The sequence below is a fragment of the Carcharhinus amblyrhynchos genome, chromosome 10, assembly GCF_965287045.1.
Source record: "Carcharhinus amblyrhynchos chromosome 10, sCarAmb.v2.hapA, whole genome shotgun sequence".
Taxonomy (NCBI): domain Eukaryota; kingdom Metazoa; phylum Chordata; class Chondrichthyes; order Carcharhiniformes; family Carcharhinidae; genus Carcharhinus; species Carcharhinus amblyrhynchos.
Genome location: NC_137333.1, coordinates 94,776,207 through 94,791,969, shown reverse-complemented (window position 1 = coordinate 94,791,969; position 15,763 = coordinate 94,776,207). Strand labels below are relative to the sequence as shown.

Sequence of the window (15,763 nt, the reverse complement as noted above, 5' to 3'; positions counted from 1 at the left end):
AGTGGGCTTACATTAACAATGAAGTTACAGTGAAAATCCTTAATCGCCACACTCCGGCGCCTGTTCAGGTACACCGAGGGAGAATTTAGCACGGCCAATTCACCTGACCAGCACATCTTTCCCACTGTGCGAGGAAACCAGAGCACCCCCGGAGGAAACCCACGCAGACACGGGGAGAATGTGCAAAATCCACACAGATCGTGACCCAATCAAAGCCGGGTCTCTGGCACTGTGAGGCTGCAATGTCATTGTGCTGCCCTAACGTAGGTCTATTCAAAAGTCTGATGGCAGCAGGGAAGAAGCTGTTCTTGAGTCGGTTGGTACTTGACCTCAGAATTTTGTATTTTGTTCCAGACGGAAGAAGGTGGAAGAGAGTATGTTCGGGGTGCGTGGGGTCCTTGATTATGCTGGCTGCTTTTCCTTTATCTGATGTTACTGATTGACACTATGTTGAAGACTGGCCATATAATAACTTCAGTGGGAGAAAAATACTGGAAAATTAATCCCATCTTGTAATCTTTTTCCGATGCTGGGTATAATGTGGAAAGATTAGCAGATGTATGTTGCAGAGATCATGAGTTTTATTAATCAGAAAAGAACAGATGTTGGTCTAATTGGAACAAGTAATTTTCCACACAAATTTGCTGATCTTTCAACATTATACCCAGCGTCTAAAAATATTACAACGTGGAATGTTCTTGTCCAATATCTTTTAGATCCTTGGCACCTATCGTGTGAAAGTCAGTTGCCAATGGAAGGTATACAGCAGGACGTGTCTGCACTCTCTGATGCTTCTTACAGATTTCACATTTATCACCAATCTCTCCAACAAGGATTGTTAACCTTTGACTAATGGGGTGAGCAAATTGTGTCACTTTACGGCAATTTGGTCTTTTTCTCGTTCTGATTCATATCACATGATGCCATTCATAATTTCTAACACACTGATGAGAAATATCAGTGCCGGGGAGACCAGCTGGCACACCAGTTTACCAGCATTGTCTCCGAGCCATTTTCTGGGAGGTGGGATCCAACAGGATCTGGGTCAAAATCCCGGAACTCCCTCCCCAATTGCACTCCCAGTCTGGCCTCAACTCCATATCCCACCTACCCCCAATAACCTTTAACTCTCTGAGAACCATAGATTCCCGAAAGTGCAGAAGATGGCCATTAGATCGAGACTGCATTACTCTCTGAAAGACCATCTTACCAGGAATACCTTCCTGCGTTATCCCAGTAACCACGTGCGGTCAACTTTAGACACTAAACGGCAATTTAACATGGCCAATGCACCTAACCTACACATCTTAATCAAGAATCTATCTAACTCTGCCTTAAGCATATTCAATGACCCTGCCTCCACCACACTCTCTGGAAGAGAGTTCCAAAGACTAACTCTCTAAGAGAAAATAATTCTTCCCGTTGCTGACATGAGTGGCCCATACTTTTAAACTGTGTGCACTCGTTCTAGTCTCTAAGCTGAAATATCCTACCAGTATCCACCATGTCAAGTTCCCTCAGGATTTTACATGTTTCAGTAAGATCATCTTATCCTTCTACACTCCAGGCCCAATTACACTTGTAAAATAACCCCCTCATCCCAGGAATTAGTCAACTTAACTTTTTTTGAACTGCTTTGGATACTATCATGTCCTTTCTTAAATAAGGAGATCAAAACTGCACACAGTTCTCCAGAAGTGGTCTCACCAGTTCCCTATACAACTGGAGCAAAACATCCCTACTTGTAAATTCCATTCCCCTTGCAATAAACAACAATATTCCGTTCTCCTTCCTCATCACTTGCAGCATCTAAATACTAACTTTTTGCGATTCATGTACCAGAACGCCCAGATCCCTCTGTACCATGGAGCTGGGAATTAATGATTACTGGTCTTGCTGGAATATTAGACATTGCTGCACTATCTCCAGTCTCTCCTTACTGTCCTGCACACACCTGCATTGCACTCTTCCCCATCCTGACCACTTCAAACAGTGTGACGGCCTCAACGTCTCCATCCCTCTGGCGGTGCCCATTCATCCGTCCCTGTCGAGAACACACCGAGGCTCTCCTCCTGCCTTTCTCAGACTGGTCTCTTCGCCTCTTCTTCCATGACTGAAAAAAAGGGGAAGGAAAAGAATGTTTTCAATTTGATTTCCAACATTAATATTGAGACTGCCTTACTGTCATGACTTCAGACAGGCTAATGAGGTTGCTAGAGTATGAACTACCTGATGGGTCCTAATTGGTGGTTAAATCCCGGAGCCTCATGCTGCCTATTTAAAGCAGGTATGTCAGACTCCCAGCCTGCATTCAGCAGGGAGCAACAGGAGAGCTGGCTGTGTGCAGATGTATGGTGTAAATAAAGTAACTTGGTGGTGGGACTTTCGCCCCTGTGGAGTTATTACACTTACTGACTGCATGGATGCAAATGTCCTCCAGAGGGTTAAGGAAGCATCTCCTGACATTATGACCATTCAATTAAAGCTAATATTTTTGCTAGGGTTTGTTAGCTTGCTGCTGAATGCCAAAGAAATGGATTATACATCAGCATCAGCAATGGGACCCAGCACCTGGGCAAGTGGGTCCTGGTATCCAAATTAGAATAACAACAAGATTAAGGCAGGTTTTGTTTTACCTCTATTGAAGTTTAAAGTTTGTTTATTAGTGTTACAAGTAGGCTTACATTAATAGTGCAATGAAGTTACTGTGAAAATCCCCAAGTCGCCACACTCTGGCGCCTATACACTGAGGGAGAATTAAGCATGGCCAATGTGGGAGGAAACCAGACCACTGGAGGAAATCCCACGCAGACACAGGGAGAATGTGCAACTCCACAAAGACAGTGACCCAAGCCGGGAATTGAACCCAGGTCCCTGGCGCTGTGATCCAGCAGTGCTAACCGCTGTGCCGCCCCACTCACAGAATTATCAGCCTAAGGTTTCTTGACCACAAAAGGAAGTGAAAGATCACAAAATTTACTCTGATGGAGGGTCATCCTGACTCAAAATGTTGGCTCTTATTCTCTCTCCACAGATGCTGTCAGACCTGCTGAGATTTTCCTCTTCAGCATTTTCTGTTTTAGTGTGTATACAATTTAATATGTTGTCTACTGCACACACTTCTTCATTAGCTAACCAGTCCCCCCACTTGACAACAGTTACCCCAACCTCTTGAAACTTTAAATAAAATTATGCACTGCGGCCAGCAAAAACACAGGACTGGAATAGGCAATTCTGCCCATTGAGTGCCAACCAAGTTGATTGTGGCTTCAGTATCATAGATCATAGAGGCATACAGGACAGGCGCAGCACGGTGGCACAGTGGTTAGCACTGCTGCCTTACAGCGCCAGGGACCCAGATTTGATTCTCAGCTTGGGTCACTGTCTATGTGCAGTTTGCATGTTCTCCCCATGTCTTCATAGAATTCTTCCAGTGTTCTGGTCTCCACTTACAGTCCAAAGATGTGCAGGTTAGGCGGATTAGCCATGCTAAATTGCCCCTTAATGTCCCAAGATGTGTAGATTAGGTGGATTAGTAGGGTAAATGTGTGGACAAACATTTACATTTCCAGAATTTCAATGCATGCGGCCTTGAGGATGGAAAAATATAGAGAATGTTTATCGAACACACCACAGGCAGCATTTGAGAGTGGCACAGTGGTTAGCACTGCTGGCTCATAGCACCAGGAACACAGGTTCAATTCCTAGCTCAGATCACTGTCTGTGTGGAGTCTGCATGTTGTCCCTGTGTCTATGTGGGTTTCCTCCGGGTACTCCGGTTTGGGTTAGGTGCATTAGCCATGCTAAATTCTCCCCAAAGTACCCAAACAGGCACCAGAGTGTGACGACAAGGGGATTTTCACAGTAACTTCATTGCAGTATTAATGTGAGCCTACTTGTGACACTAATAAATACATTTTAACTTTAAACAGAGATGAGCCGTATCTTAAAAAAACACAGAAAAAGGTTGTTCACTCCGTGTCTGTGCCAGTCAAAAGCAAACCACTCAACTATTCTAACCCCATTTCCCAGCAGTTAGCCCATAGTTTTGTATGCCCTGACATTGCAAATGTACCCCAGCCTAAATAGCATTTTGAAGGACAGAGTTTCAGATTTCCTTTATGTGAAGGAATGTTTCCTCGCAGTGCCCATGAACCGGCTTGCCACAATTTTAGGGTTATCATGGAATCATAGAATCCCTACAGTGCAGAAGAGGCCATTCGGCCCATTGATTCATTCCCCCCCCATGCCAAGCTATGCATATCCACCCACTGTTGAGAAGTAATGAGTCTGATAGTGACAGCAATATCTCTAAAAAGAAAAGCTTTAAAAATTCATTCGTTGACAATCTGCCACTTTCTTAAAGGCAAATGATTTTTAATACAAGGCAATAAAAGTGTCAATTATCCTCACCATTTAAAGTTTCAATATTGAAACTACAAGCACTTGAAATCTTCAGTGTTTTAGTACTCCTGTAAATGTCTGGCTCTTAGCCAATATAAAATGAGGTGTTTTCTAAGAACCCATTAGTTGGTCTGTTGAAACACCTGAACTTTAGAGAAACCATTGCTTGATTTGCAGCTCTGGCTCTCTGATCCCTGCTTTCAATTGCACAATGTTTATTTACATAAGGTTAAGAAGCTTCAGGTACTTACAGTGCATGCTACTGATATTTTAAATGATCTAAGTGATTGACATTTTATTGCACTGTAGTAAAAACACATTTTTAACATTATGGAAATTCATAAATGACTTTTCAAAGCTATTTTGCTCATGTAGGACATGTATTTTGCTCATGTAGACATTGTCACTTAATTGCTCATTGGTTCTATAAAGTATATTGTGAGTCAATAGTGTACATGAAACTGTCACAGCTTGGCGTAAAGGATCTTGGGAGTTGCGTGGAGAGGCATAGTTTGGCATGGAGACATGAAAGCCCACAGGGGTGGGTGGAGGGATTTTGTTTGGCATGAGGCCATGATGGACTGTGGGAGTGGATGGAGAGGCATATCTTAGCATGGAGACATAATGGGCCATGGTGGTAAATGGAGGGGCAAAGCTTGGCTTAGAGAACATGGGGTCCATGGTAGGGGTGCAGCCTAGCATGGCATTGGGAGCATGAGGAGGAACTTTTGATCTTACTTTCTAAAAGGTTTCTTTAGGTAGGCAGTTGTTCATGACTTCTCTGAGGCATCGTGAACTGTAACCTTTTAAAAAGCTGCCCCAGCTCCATGTAGCTTACAGAGGAGTAGATTACACCTATCTCTGCAGTGAAGCAACCTAGGTCAGGAATGTAGGATGTGAGCTCATGACTGGAACCAGCCTGCACACTTAACAGGCCCTGGTGAAAATCAGAGAGAGATCTAGAATCCTAGAATAGAGAACACCCGCCATCTTTACAGGGCTTCCAAATCATTCCGACTTGGTGAAACTCCAGACCTTGGAGTTACCCTCAAGGTTGCTATATCCCAGCTTCAGATCTCGTGGCTGTCTTGCTGCTAAGAAAAAGCAGGAAAGCTCTGGCTACTTACCGTCACGGAGCCTTCAGTTCCCCTTCTCTGATTCTCCAGATCATTGTCCGGCTCGGAGTGGCTCTCACTCTCTCTGTAACAAACATGAAGTACATCAAATCTCTGGAGTCAGGGGACTATGGTGACCAAATTCCATTGTTCTACAGACAGTCTTCTGGGATGTTTAACAATATTTGGAGATTGCATTCCATGATACCAACCAAAAATAGGTCAGAAGCAGAGAACCAGAGATCTCGCTAAAGTTATATAAAGTCCTCATAATACCCTAGCTATGACTGTAACACTACATTCTGCACCCTCATGATGAAAACCCATGCAGACACTGGGAGAATTTGCAAACTCCACACAGACAGTGACCTGAGTCAGAATTGAACCCAGATCTCTGATGCTGTGACACAGCAGTGCTAACCACTGTGTCACCGTGCCGTCATTGATGGGTAAAAATGCAAGTTTGGACAACAAAACCACTGAACAGCAATGGAATTTGACTAGCCAATGTTTCCCTGCTTTTATTATCCAGCTCCCAGTTCGCTGTGTGCCCCAGATATTTTGAAGGTCAAGATTCTTGTGTTGCTGTTAAGACCATACACCCAGATGACAGCTGCAGCAGTGGCCAGTTCAGGCTGGAATATGGCCCAGCTCCTGGTGTCCCATCTCCATTGCTGCTCCCCTAGCCACCAAATGGGCAGTTTGATCTATTTCCAGTCTTAATAAGACTCTGTGAAAATCCTGCCTCCTAGCAGGTTTACAAAGGATGTGGGAAGACAAACTGGGATTGGTCCCACCTCTTGATTCCCACTTCAGGTGAATTCCATCCCTTCAGAATCAGTGAGCAAAGAACCTGGTCCCACGTCCTAATATAGGATCCTATTGAGGAGGACGTATCAGTAAGCTTGGGGAAAAGACATAATGTTGCAAAAACTCATTCCAGTAATGAAAGCTGAATATACAGCATCTACTAGAGTTAGGGCGAACCAAGTCCAATTAGCCAAATCCCTGGAGATTTTATCACATAATGTTCTGCTTTGAAATTTTCCACCCAGCCATTTTTATCCCCATCTCCAATAGTTTTATGATTAATGAACGAATGCAGTCACTGAAAAAAAAATACGCAATCCCTTAGGACTATTTCTCATGGGATGGTTTAGCAATCCAATGCCAGTTTGTCAAGACAGCCAACCTGGCAACCTTTAGGAGAATGTGGGTGCCACATTGACTATACCCTCAGCAACCCCCTCCCCACACCCCTCCTCCAACCCTCCCACAGACAGGGTAAAGGAATGAGATAGAGAATCTGGTGAACTGGTGCGGCAACAATAATCTCTCCCTCAACGTCAACAAAATGAAGGAGATTGTCATCAACTTCAGGAAGTATAAAGAAGAACATGCCCCTGTCTACATCAATGGGGACGAAGTAGAAAGGGTCGAGAGCTTCAAGTTTTTAGGTGACCAGATCCACCAGCAATCTGTCCTCCTTCCTCCATGCCAACACTATAGTTAAGAAAGCCCACCAAGGCCTCTACTTTCTCAGAAGACTAAGGAAATTTGGCATGTCAGCTACAACTCTCACCAACTTTTACAGATGCACCATAGAAAGCATTCTTTCTGGTGATAATCACAGTTCGGTATGGCTCCTGCTCTGCCCAAGACTGCAAGAAACTACAAAAGGTCCATCACACAAACCAGCGTCCCATCCATTGATTCCGTCTACACTTCCCACTGCCCCGGCAAAGCAGCCAGCACAATTAAGGACCCCACACAACTCGGACACACTCTCTTCCATCTTCTTCCGTCAGGAAAAAGATACAAAAGTCTGAGATCACATACCAACCAACTCAATAACAGTTTCTTCTTTGCTGCCGTCAGGCTTTTGAGTGGACTTACCTTGCATTAAGTTGATCTTTCGTTACACCCTAACTATGACTGTAACACTACATTTTGCACGCGCTCATTTCCTTCTCTATCAATGGTATGCTTTGTCTGTATAGCACGCAAGAAACAATACTTTTCACTGTATGTTAATACATGTGACAATAATAAATCAAATCAAATCAAATCAAACTCCTCAGCTAAGTGGCTCCTTACTTTTGGAGGGAGGTTCTGCTGGATAACTCTGGATCCGCTATCATCACAGCGATGGAAATTCAGTCCCAGGGTCTAACAAAATGGTTTCCTCAGATTGGTAACTATTTTGTGGTGTCCATCTGCTGCATCTTCTTAATTCTAGCTCAGGGACATCTCTGCCTGGTGTCACATTTTGTTGCAGAGCTGTAAAGATAAAAGAAGAGTAATGTAACATGTTAATTGAATGAACTTGGACACAGCACACTGCACCGCATGAAAAGGTTCGCATTCATATAACACCTATCATGACCACAGGATGTCTCAAAGCATTTAAAGCCAATGAAGTAGTTTTAAAACATTAATTTTTGGGACATGGGCGTCGCTGGCTGGCCAGCATTTATTGCCCAACCCTAGTTGCCCTTGGAGGGCAGTTGATGTGCCGCTGGAATCACATGTAGGCCAGACTAGGTAAGAATGGCGGATTTCCTTCCCTTAAGGACATTAGTGAACCAGCTAGGTTTTTACTGGATGAAAGCAAATTACTGCAGATGCTGGAACCTGAAAGCAAAAGAAAAAACGCTGGAAAATCTCAGCAGGTCTGGCAGCATCTGTAAGGAGAGAAAAGAGCTGACGTTTCGAGTCCTGATGACCCTTTGTCACAGCTTTGACAAGATGGCAGCTAATCTTGAGCTTAGCAAAACCCAACAAGCAGCAATGCGATCATTTGTTTTGTTTTATGATATTGATTGAGGGAAAACTGTTGGCCAGGACACCAGTGCTATACTTCCTTGAAGTAGCGACATTGGGATCTTTGACATCCATTCGAGCAGGCAGATGGAGCCTCAGTTTAACATCTCATCTGAAAGACGGCACCTCTGACAGTGCAGTGCTCCCTCAGTACTGCACTGGAAAATACCCAACAGAAGTCTGAATTTCATCCTTTTCCTTATATGGAGACCAAGTTAAGGGTACAATGTAGAGTTCAAAGAGCCAAACATCTCTTGAACTAGGTCAACGAAGGAAAAAGTTTCAAAGGAGCTGGGTGCCAGAATCGAAGGATGGAAGAAAAATTGTGGGGGCGGCACAGTGGTTAGCACCACTGCCTCACAGTGCTAGGGACCCGGGTTCGATTCCTGTCTTGGGTCACTGTCTGTGTGGAGTTTGCACATTTTCCCTGTGTCTGCGTGGGTTTCCTCCGGATGCTCTAGTTTCCTCACACGTTCTGGAAGATGTGCTGGTTGGGCGCATTCATCCGAACAGTCACCGGAGAGTGTCGACTGGGGGAATTTCACAGTAATTTAATCGCAATGTTAATGTAAGCCTTACTTGTGGCTAATAAATACATAAACTTTTAAACTTTTTTTTAAAAGTAGAATGTTCTCTTGTCTGTGTGGGTTTCCTCTGGGTGCTCCGGTTTCGTCTCACAGTCCAAAGGTGAGCAGATTAGGTGGATTGGCCATGGTAACTTGCCCATTAGTGTCCCAAGATGTGTAGGTTAGGGGGATTAGTGGGGTAAATAATGTTGGGTTATGGGGATAGGACAAGGGGGGCCTTAGTAAAATGCTGTGTCAGGGAGTCTGTGCAGACATGACGGGCTGAATGGCCTTCTTCTAGACCATGATTCATTTAGAAAGTGAGCAGAAAAACCTCTCAAAAGAGGGTAGTAGCAAGGTGGCAGTGAGTACCAGGCACTACCCCAGGAAGCAGAGCGGCAATGAGGAGTATCCTGAGGGAATGGGGTGAGCTCCTTGGGGAGTGACTAAGGGAAAATGGCACAATGGGCAGTGAGGCAATTTTCTGGTTTGGCAGAAGAACGGGATTGGCTGCGTCAGGCATGTCACAAGGCTAAACCACATTATTATTGAAAACATGACTCTTCAACTTTCAGCTGACTGGAAATGTTGCAATTTGAACTGAGACCAAGCAAACTGCTGAAAATGCGAAGCTACATTGTAAAGTGCTAGTGTGAAATGAACAAATCACCCTCACGACAGTGTGAAGAGAGAGACATCTCCTATAATCCAGACACCCATTCAAACTCATAACTGTCTGCGGGAGAGGCCTTAAAAGTGCAAAGTATAGGATACTGAAGTAACAACAGCTGAAGACAGACATACCTGGAACTACGCAATGGGTGAAGCATTTTGAGGCAAGGCTGTCCAGCCACTGGAGAGAGACAGCAAGTGACACAGGCAATATCAAAAAATTCTTTGGCAGAGTTAATAGACTCAGGGCTGCTCTCACATCTTCTCCCTTTTTTGAAATATGACTGCCACCAAGTTCGAGAAGCCAGCTCTATCAGCGAACTGAGATCTCGTAATAATTGCAACATTTTCTACATCCGACCACATCCAGCTAACCTAAATCAGCTGAAACATTTAAATTCAACACCTCAAGTACAATCAAAGGACACTTAACCATGAGTGTGTGTGTGTGTGTGTATGTGTGTCTGTGCAGGTGTGTGTGTGTTTATGTGTGTGAGGGTTTCTGTGTGTCTGTGCCTACGGGCTGAGTGTGTCTGTGTTTGTATATATTTCGGCATGTGTTGCCTCTGTGTGTGTGTGTGTGTGTGTGTGTGTGTATGCATATGGGTTTGTGTATATTTCTGTGTGTGGGTGTACATCATGTATATATGTTTATTGGTGTGTAATTGTCTGTGTGTGTGTGTGTGTGTGTGTGTGTGTTTGGACATGCATATGCCCTGTGTGTGTTTGTGTGAGTGCATGTGTGTCTCTGGGTATGTGTAAATTGGAGTGTGTGTATGTGTGTGTATGTGGCATGTGTGATGTGTGTATTGCTCCGTGTGCCTGTGCATGTATGCGTGTGCCTGTGCACGTGCATATGTGTGTGTGTGTGTGTGTGTGTATATTTCTATGTGTGCCTCTGTGTGTGTGTGTGTGTGTGCGTGTGTGTGTGTATTTCTATGCATGCCTGTGTGTGTGTGTGTGTGTGTGTGTGTGTGTGTGTGTGTGTATATTCCTATGTGTGCCTGTGTGTGTGTGTATATTGCTCCATGTGTCTGTGTGTAGTGTATGTGTGTGTGTGTGCACACGTGTGTATTCATTTGTGTGTATGTGTCTGTGTGTGCCATAGCGATTGTACGAGGACCAAATGATTAATGTTGCATCTATTTTATTTTTCCCGGGGTTCGCAGTTAATAAATTTACTCCTTCTTTGAGTCAAAAAAGATCCTGTGTTTGATTGGCTCTTTAGTGTTCAGAGTTTAAATAGTTAAATACATTCTGATTTGGAAATGGCATGTCCTCATGAAAGAAACTTCAACCATTCTTGTGACTAACCGAGGAGTTTGAATGGAGGGGAGCCAGTTCACCCCTTCTCACCTGGTCATTAACAGGTAGACAAAGAAAATCGGCCCCCATTAGCTGAAGGGATAGGGACAAGTGGACACAGATTTGAGACTTTGGACACAAGACACAGGGGAAATGTGAGGGAGATCATTTTTTTGTGCAGCGAGTTCAGATGACCTGAAACTCGCTGCGTACAAAGGAAGTGGAAATAGAGATAATCAATTTTAAAAGGTAATTGTTGGGCACTTGAGAGAAATAAACATCCAAAGCTACAGAAATTGGCAGGGGGAATGGGATCGACTGGACTGCTCAATCAAGAGGGCGATATTGCCCTGATGGACCAAATGGCCTCCTTCTCTGCTATCATGATTCTATGAAGTGCAATAGGACTATGTGAAGGGAGGGCTATCTGCGGCATAGTATTTTACCGCACCGGCACGGTGGCACAGTGGTTAGCACTGCTGCCTCACAACGCCAGGGATCTAGGTTCAATTCCTGCCTCGGGTCACTGTCTGTGTGGAGTTTGCAGGTTCTCCCCGTGTCTCTGGCTGCTCCAGTTTCCTCCCACACTCCAAAGATGTGCAGGTTAGGTTGATTGGCCATGCTAAATTGTCCCTTAGTGTTAGGGGGATTAGCAGGGTAAATACATGGGTTTACAGTGATGGGGTGGGATTGCCGTCGGTGCAGACTCAATGGGCTGAATGGCCTCCTTCTGCACTTTAGGGATCCTATGATTCTATGATATAGGTGCGTAACATGAGGTGGAAAATAAAGATGAAAAACAACCAAGTTATATTATCTTCAGCACTATTTAGCACAATATCACATATAGATTTATGTGGTAGGTCGCCATCTCCCTGCTTATTTCCTGATTGAGTCAAGCTTTAATATTTCCACAAGACTGCAGGCCCACAGTTTATTGTGGCATTTTTTCACCTGATAATTTCTTCCATTTCAAGACTTCCAAAGGCCAGATTTCTCACTTAGGCACAGAGTGGGAGAGGTGCCTGTATTGCAGCTAATGCATATGTATCTCTGCAACAGCAGCCCCTACATACATCAGTTACACACAGACAGCTGTCACCAGAGGAGCATAGAGCATTTTCTCTTAAAAATTCAGGCAATGTGGTTACAATCACAGGAATTAGAGAGTGAAAAATGCAGCAATAAAGGGAGAGGTATTGTGCATATGAAATGTTATGTTGATAAATGAACCAAAAGGAATAGAACCTTCTTCTGAGATGTAATCTCCAGCTGCACTTTTTAGTGATTTCTCGCTCAGCACTTTTTAACATTTCTTCCAAATAAAAGGGGATATTTAGTGGAACCTTGTACATGAAGGCCCAGTGTGGGATCTACTCTTACCCCATCAAAAAAAAAAGCAGCAACTGTTAGGAATTATAGAGTCATAAAGTAAGACAGCACAGATATTTACTACAGTGGTTAGTACTGCTGCCTCACAATACCAGAGACCCCAGTTCGATTCCAGCCTCAGAGTCACTCTCTTTGTGGGGTTTGCACATTCTCCCCATGTCTGCATGGATTTCCTCTGGGTGCTCCAGTTTCCTCACTCACTCCAAAGATGTACGGGGGATTAGCAGGGTAAATACATGGAGTTATGGGGATAGGGCCTGTGTAGGATTGTTGTCAGTGCCTATATCATAGAATCCATAGGATCTCTGCAGTGCAGAAGGAGGCCATTCAGCCCATCAATACAGCACAGGCCCTTCAGCCCAGCTGGTCCATGCCAACCCAACTAGTCCCAATTGTCCACACTTGGCCCATATCCCTCTAATCCTTTCCCATCCATGTAATTATCCAAATGCTTTTTAAATTTGCTCTTGTACCTGTCTTAACCGCTCTCTCTGGCAGCTCAGGAAGCATAGTGGAGGACAGAGTTAATGGTTTGAGTCTAAAAGACCATTCTACCCGTAAAGAAACACAAGAGGATTCAACACTCAACAAATGACTTTCTCAATGAAACACACATCATCTGAATATCAGAGACCTCGAAGCAAATTCACTTAGAGATTCAGAGAATAATAGAATCCCTACAGTGCAGAGGGAAACCACTGGGCCCATCATGTCTGTACTGACCACAATCCCACCCAGGCCCCATTCCCATAGCCCTCATTTACCCTGCTAATAACGCTGACACTAGTGTCAACTTAGCAAGGCCAATCAACCTAACCTGCACATCTTTGGACTGTGGGAGGAAACCGGAGCATCCAGGGGAAACTTGTGCAGACACGGGGAGAACATGCAAACTCCACACAGACAGTGTCCCAAGGCTGGAATTGAACCTGGGACCATGGAGCTATGAGGTAGCTGTGCTAGGCATTGTGCCACCGTGCTCCCCACTATAGAGGCCAATGTGGCACTGTATCAGAAAGAAAAAAATGTTGATCAGCTTTTTCCTCTTTTGTCACATCCCTATCAGGTTTGATTGACAGCGTTAGGTTCCAACTAGAGAAAGCAGTCGTGATTTGGTTCGATATTGGAATTAGGCCTAATTCCAATCTCACAGAAATTAATAGGATGGAAAATCACTGGCTGTGTAAGTTCGAATACATTTCCTGCCAGCGGTGTTAGACAGAGATTGTGGAATCAGCCCTTTTAATTCGGTGGTTTTCCATCAAAAAAAAATGCACACGATATAAAATGTAGGGAATAATTGACATTGGGTTGAATTTTCCTGTTGCTCCCACTGCGGAAATTGTAGCAGGCGGGACAGGGACCAAGCAAAGGTCCACTGACCTCGAGCAGGAATTACCAGCCTTGGGGCAGGCACGGCCAGGAAACTCACGCCCACTGTGCGCTAAGCACCAAGGAGCCCCAGCAAAGCTGGAATCAAGGGGGGAGGGGAGGCTCCACTGGTTGGAGTCATACCTAGCACAAAGAAAGGTAGTTGTGGTTGCAAAGGCCAATCATCTCAGTGCCAGGAGATCACTGTGTTCCTCAAGGTAGTGTCCTAGGTCCAACCACCTTCAGCTGCTTCATCCTTCCATCATAAGGTCAGAGATGTACTTACAGACAAGCTCAAGGTCAGAGATGCACTTACAGACAGTATCTGATACAGTGCCACACAACAGACTTGTAAAGTTATAGCTCAGGAAACAAAAGGGCCAATGGATACTCAATTGGCTGAATAATAAGAAGCAGAGTGTAACACTCAATGAATATTTTTCAGGCTGGAAGCAGATTCGTAATTGAGTTCCCCAGGGAACATTAGTAGGACATTGGCTTTTCCTAATGTATATTAAATGATCTAGATCTTGATGCGCCAGCAACAATTTTAAAGTTTAACAGATGATACATAACTTGGAAGTATTGTAAACTGTCAGGAGGGCAGTGTCGAACTTCAGAACAATATAGACAAGTTGGTGCAGTGGGCAGATAGGCAGCAGATGAAGTTCAACGCAGAGAAGTGTGAGGGGATGCATTTTAGTAGGAAGAACATGGAGAGACAATATAAAATAAGGAGTAAAATTCTTAAGGTGATGCAAGAGCAGAGAAATCTATTTGCATAGATCATTGAACTTGGTGGTCAGGTGGAGACAGCAGGTAGTAAAGCATCTAGTATTCTAAGCTTTATTAGTAGGGACATACAGTACTGAACTTACACAAGACACTAGTTAGACCTCAGCTGGTGAATTGTGTACAGTTTTGGAAGGGTGTGAATGCATTGGAGAGAATACAGAAGAGGTTTACAAGAATGTTTCCAGGGATAGAGAAACTTCAGTGTGAGGATAGATTGGACAGGTCGGGACTGTTCTCCTTGGACAGAAGAAGGCTAAGAGGAGATTTGATAGAGATGTTCAAAATCATGAGGGGGCTGGACAGAGTAGACAGGGATAAACTGTTCCTGCTCATAAAATGACCAAGAGCGAGAGGACATAGGTTTAAAATTATATGCAAAAGAAGCAAATGAGATGAGAGAAAAATCTTTCCCACACAGCGAGTGGTTGGGGTCTGGAATAGACTGTCTGGGAGTGTGATGGAGGCAGGTTCAATCGAGGTATTCAAGAGGTCCTTACATGATTATTTGAATAGAAAAACCATTCAGGAACAGTGGGAAAAGGCAGGTGAATGACATTAGGTAATGATGCTCACTTGAACACCCGGTGCAGACATTATGGGCCAAATGGCCTCCTTCTGTGCCATAACAATTTTATGATTCTGTGAAGTGGGGGTGCTCACTGCTGCTTGCACAATGTTCAGTTTGCAGCTCCTCAGATACTGAAACAGTCCACTTTTATAAGCAACTAGACCTGGACCAGATTCAGACTTGGGCTGACAAATGGCAAGTAACACTCACACCACATAATTACCAGGCAATGGCCATGTCCAACAAAAGAGAACCTAACCATCTCCCCTTGACATTCAATGGCATTACCATCGCCACTGAAGGTGGCCATTTGGCTCATCAAATCCATGCAGGCTCAGTATTGACTAGACCAGTCAATGCTACTCCCCTTCTCTATCCCCACAGGCCTGCAGATCTATTTCCCTCCAATTTTCTCTCTTCCATATTCTTCCATCAGGAAAAGGATATAAAAGTCTGAGATCATGAATCCATAAGCAGCTTTTTCCCTGTTGCCTTCAGGCTTTTGAATAGACCTATCTCACATTAAGTTGATCTTTCTCTACACCCTAGCTATGACTGTAACACTACATTCTGCACTCTCTCCTTTCCTACCCTGTGAACGGTATGCCTTGTCGGTATACAATGCAAAAAGCAGTACTTTTCACTGTACACTAATCCATGTGAGAATAACAAATCAAATCATATCAAGATCTTGCAATGAAATCCTCTGTAGGAAAAATGTTCAATTGTTTTTCTTAATCTGTTGTTCTCTT

At 44.1% G+C, this 15,763-nt stretch overlaps 1 protein-coding gene across 1 annotated transcript in view; it reads right to left on the bottom strand.

The window, feature by feature from the left end:
- The window catches only part of LOC145349195 (cohesin subunit SA-2), a 119,194-nt gene that overhangs the window by 87,578 nt on the left and 15,853 nt on the right, over nt 1-15,763 (bottom strand). Inside the window, exons 2-4 of the mRNA XM_080197643.1 lie at nt 7,617-7,799; nt 5,532-5,604; nt 1,955-2,113 (exon numbers count right to left, since the gene is read on the bottom strand). Of these exons, the coding sequence (XP_080053769.1) occupies nt 1,955-2,113; nt 5,532-5,604; nt 7,617-7,660 (276 nt within the window). The 5' untranslated portion in view covers nt 7,661-7,799. The remainder of the gene's footprint in view (nt 1-1,954; nt 2,114-5,531; nt 5,605-7,616; nt 7,800-15,763) is intronic.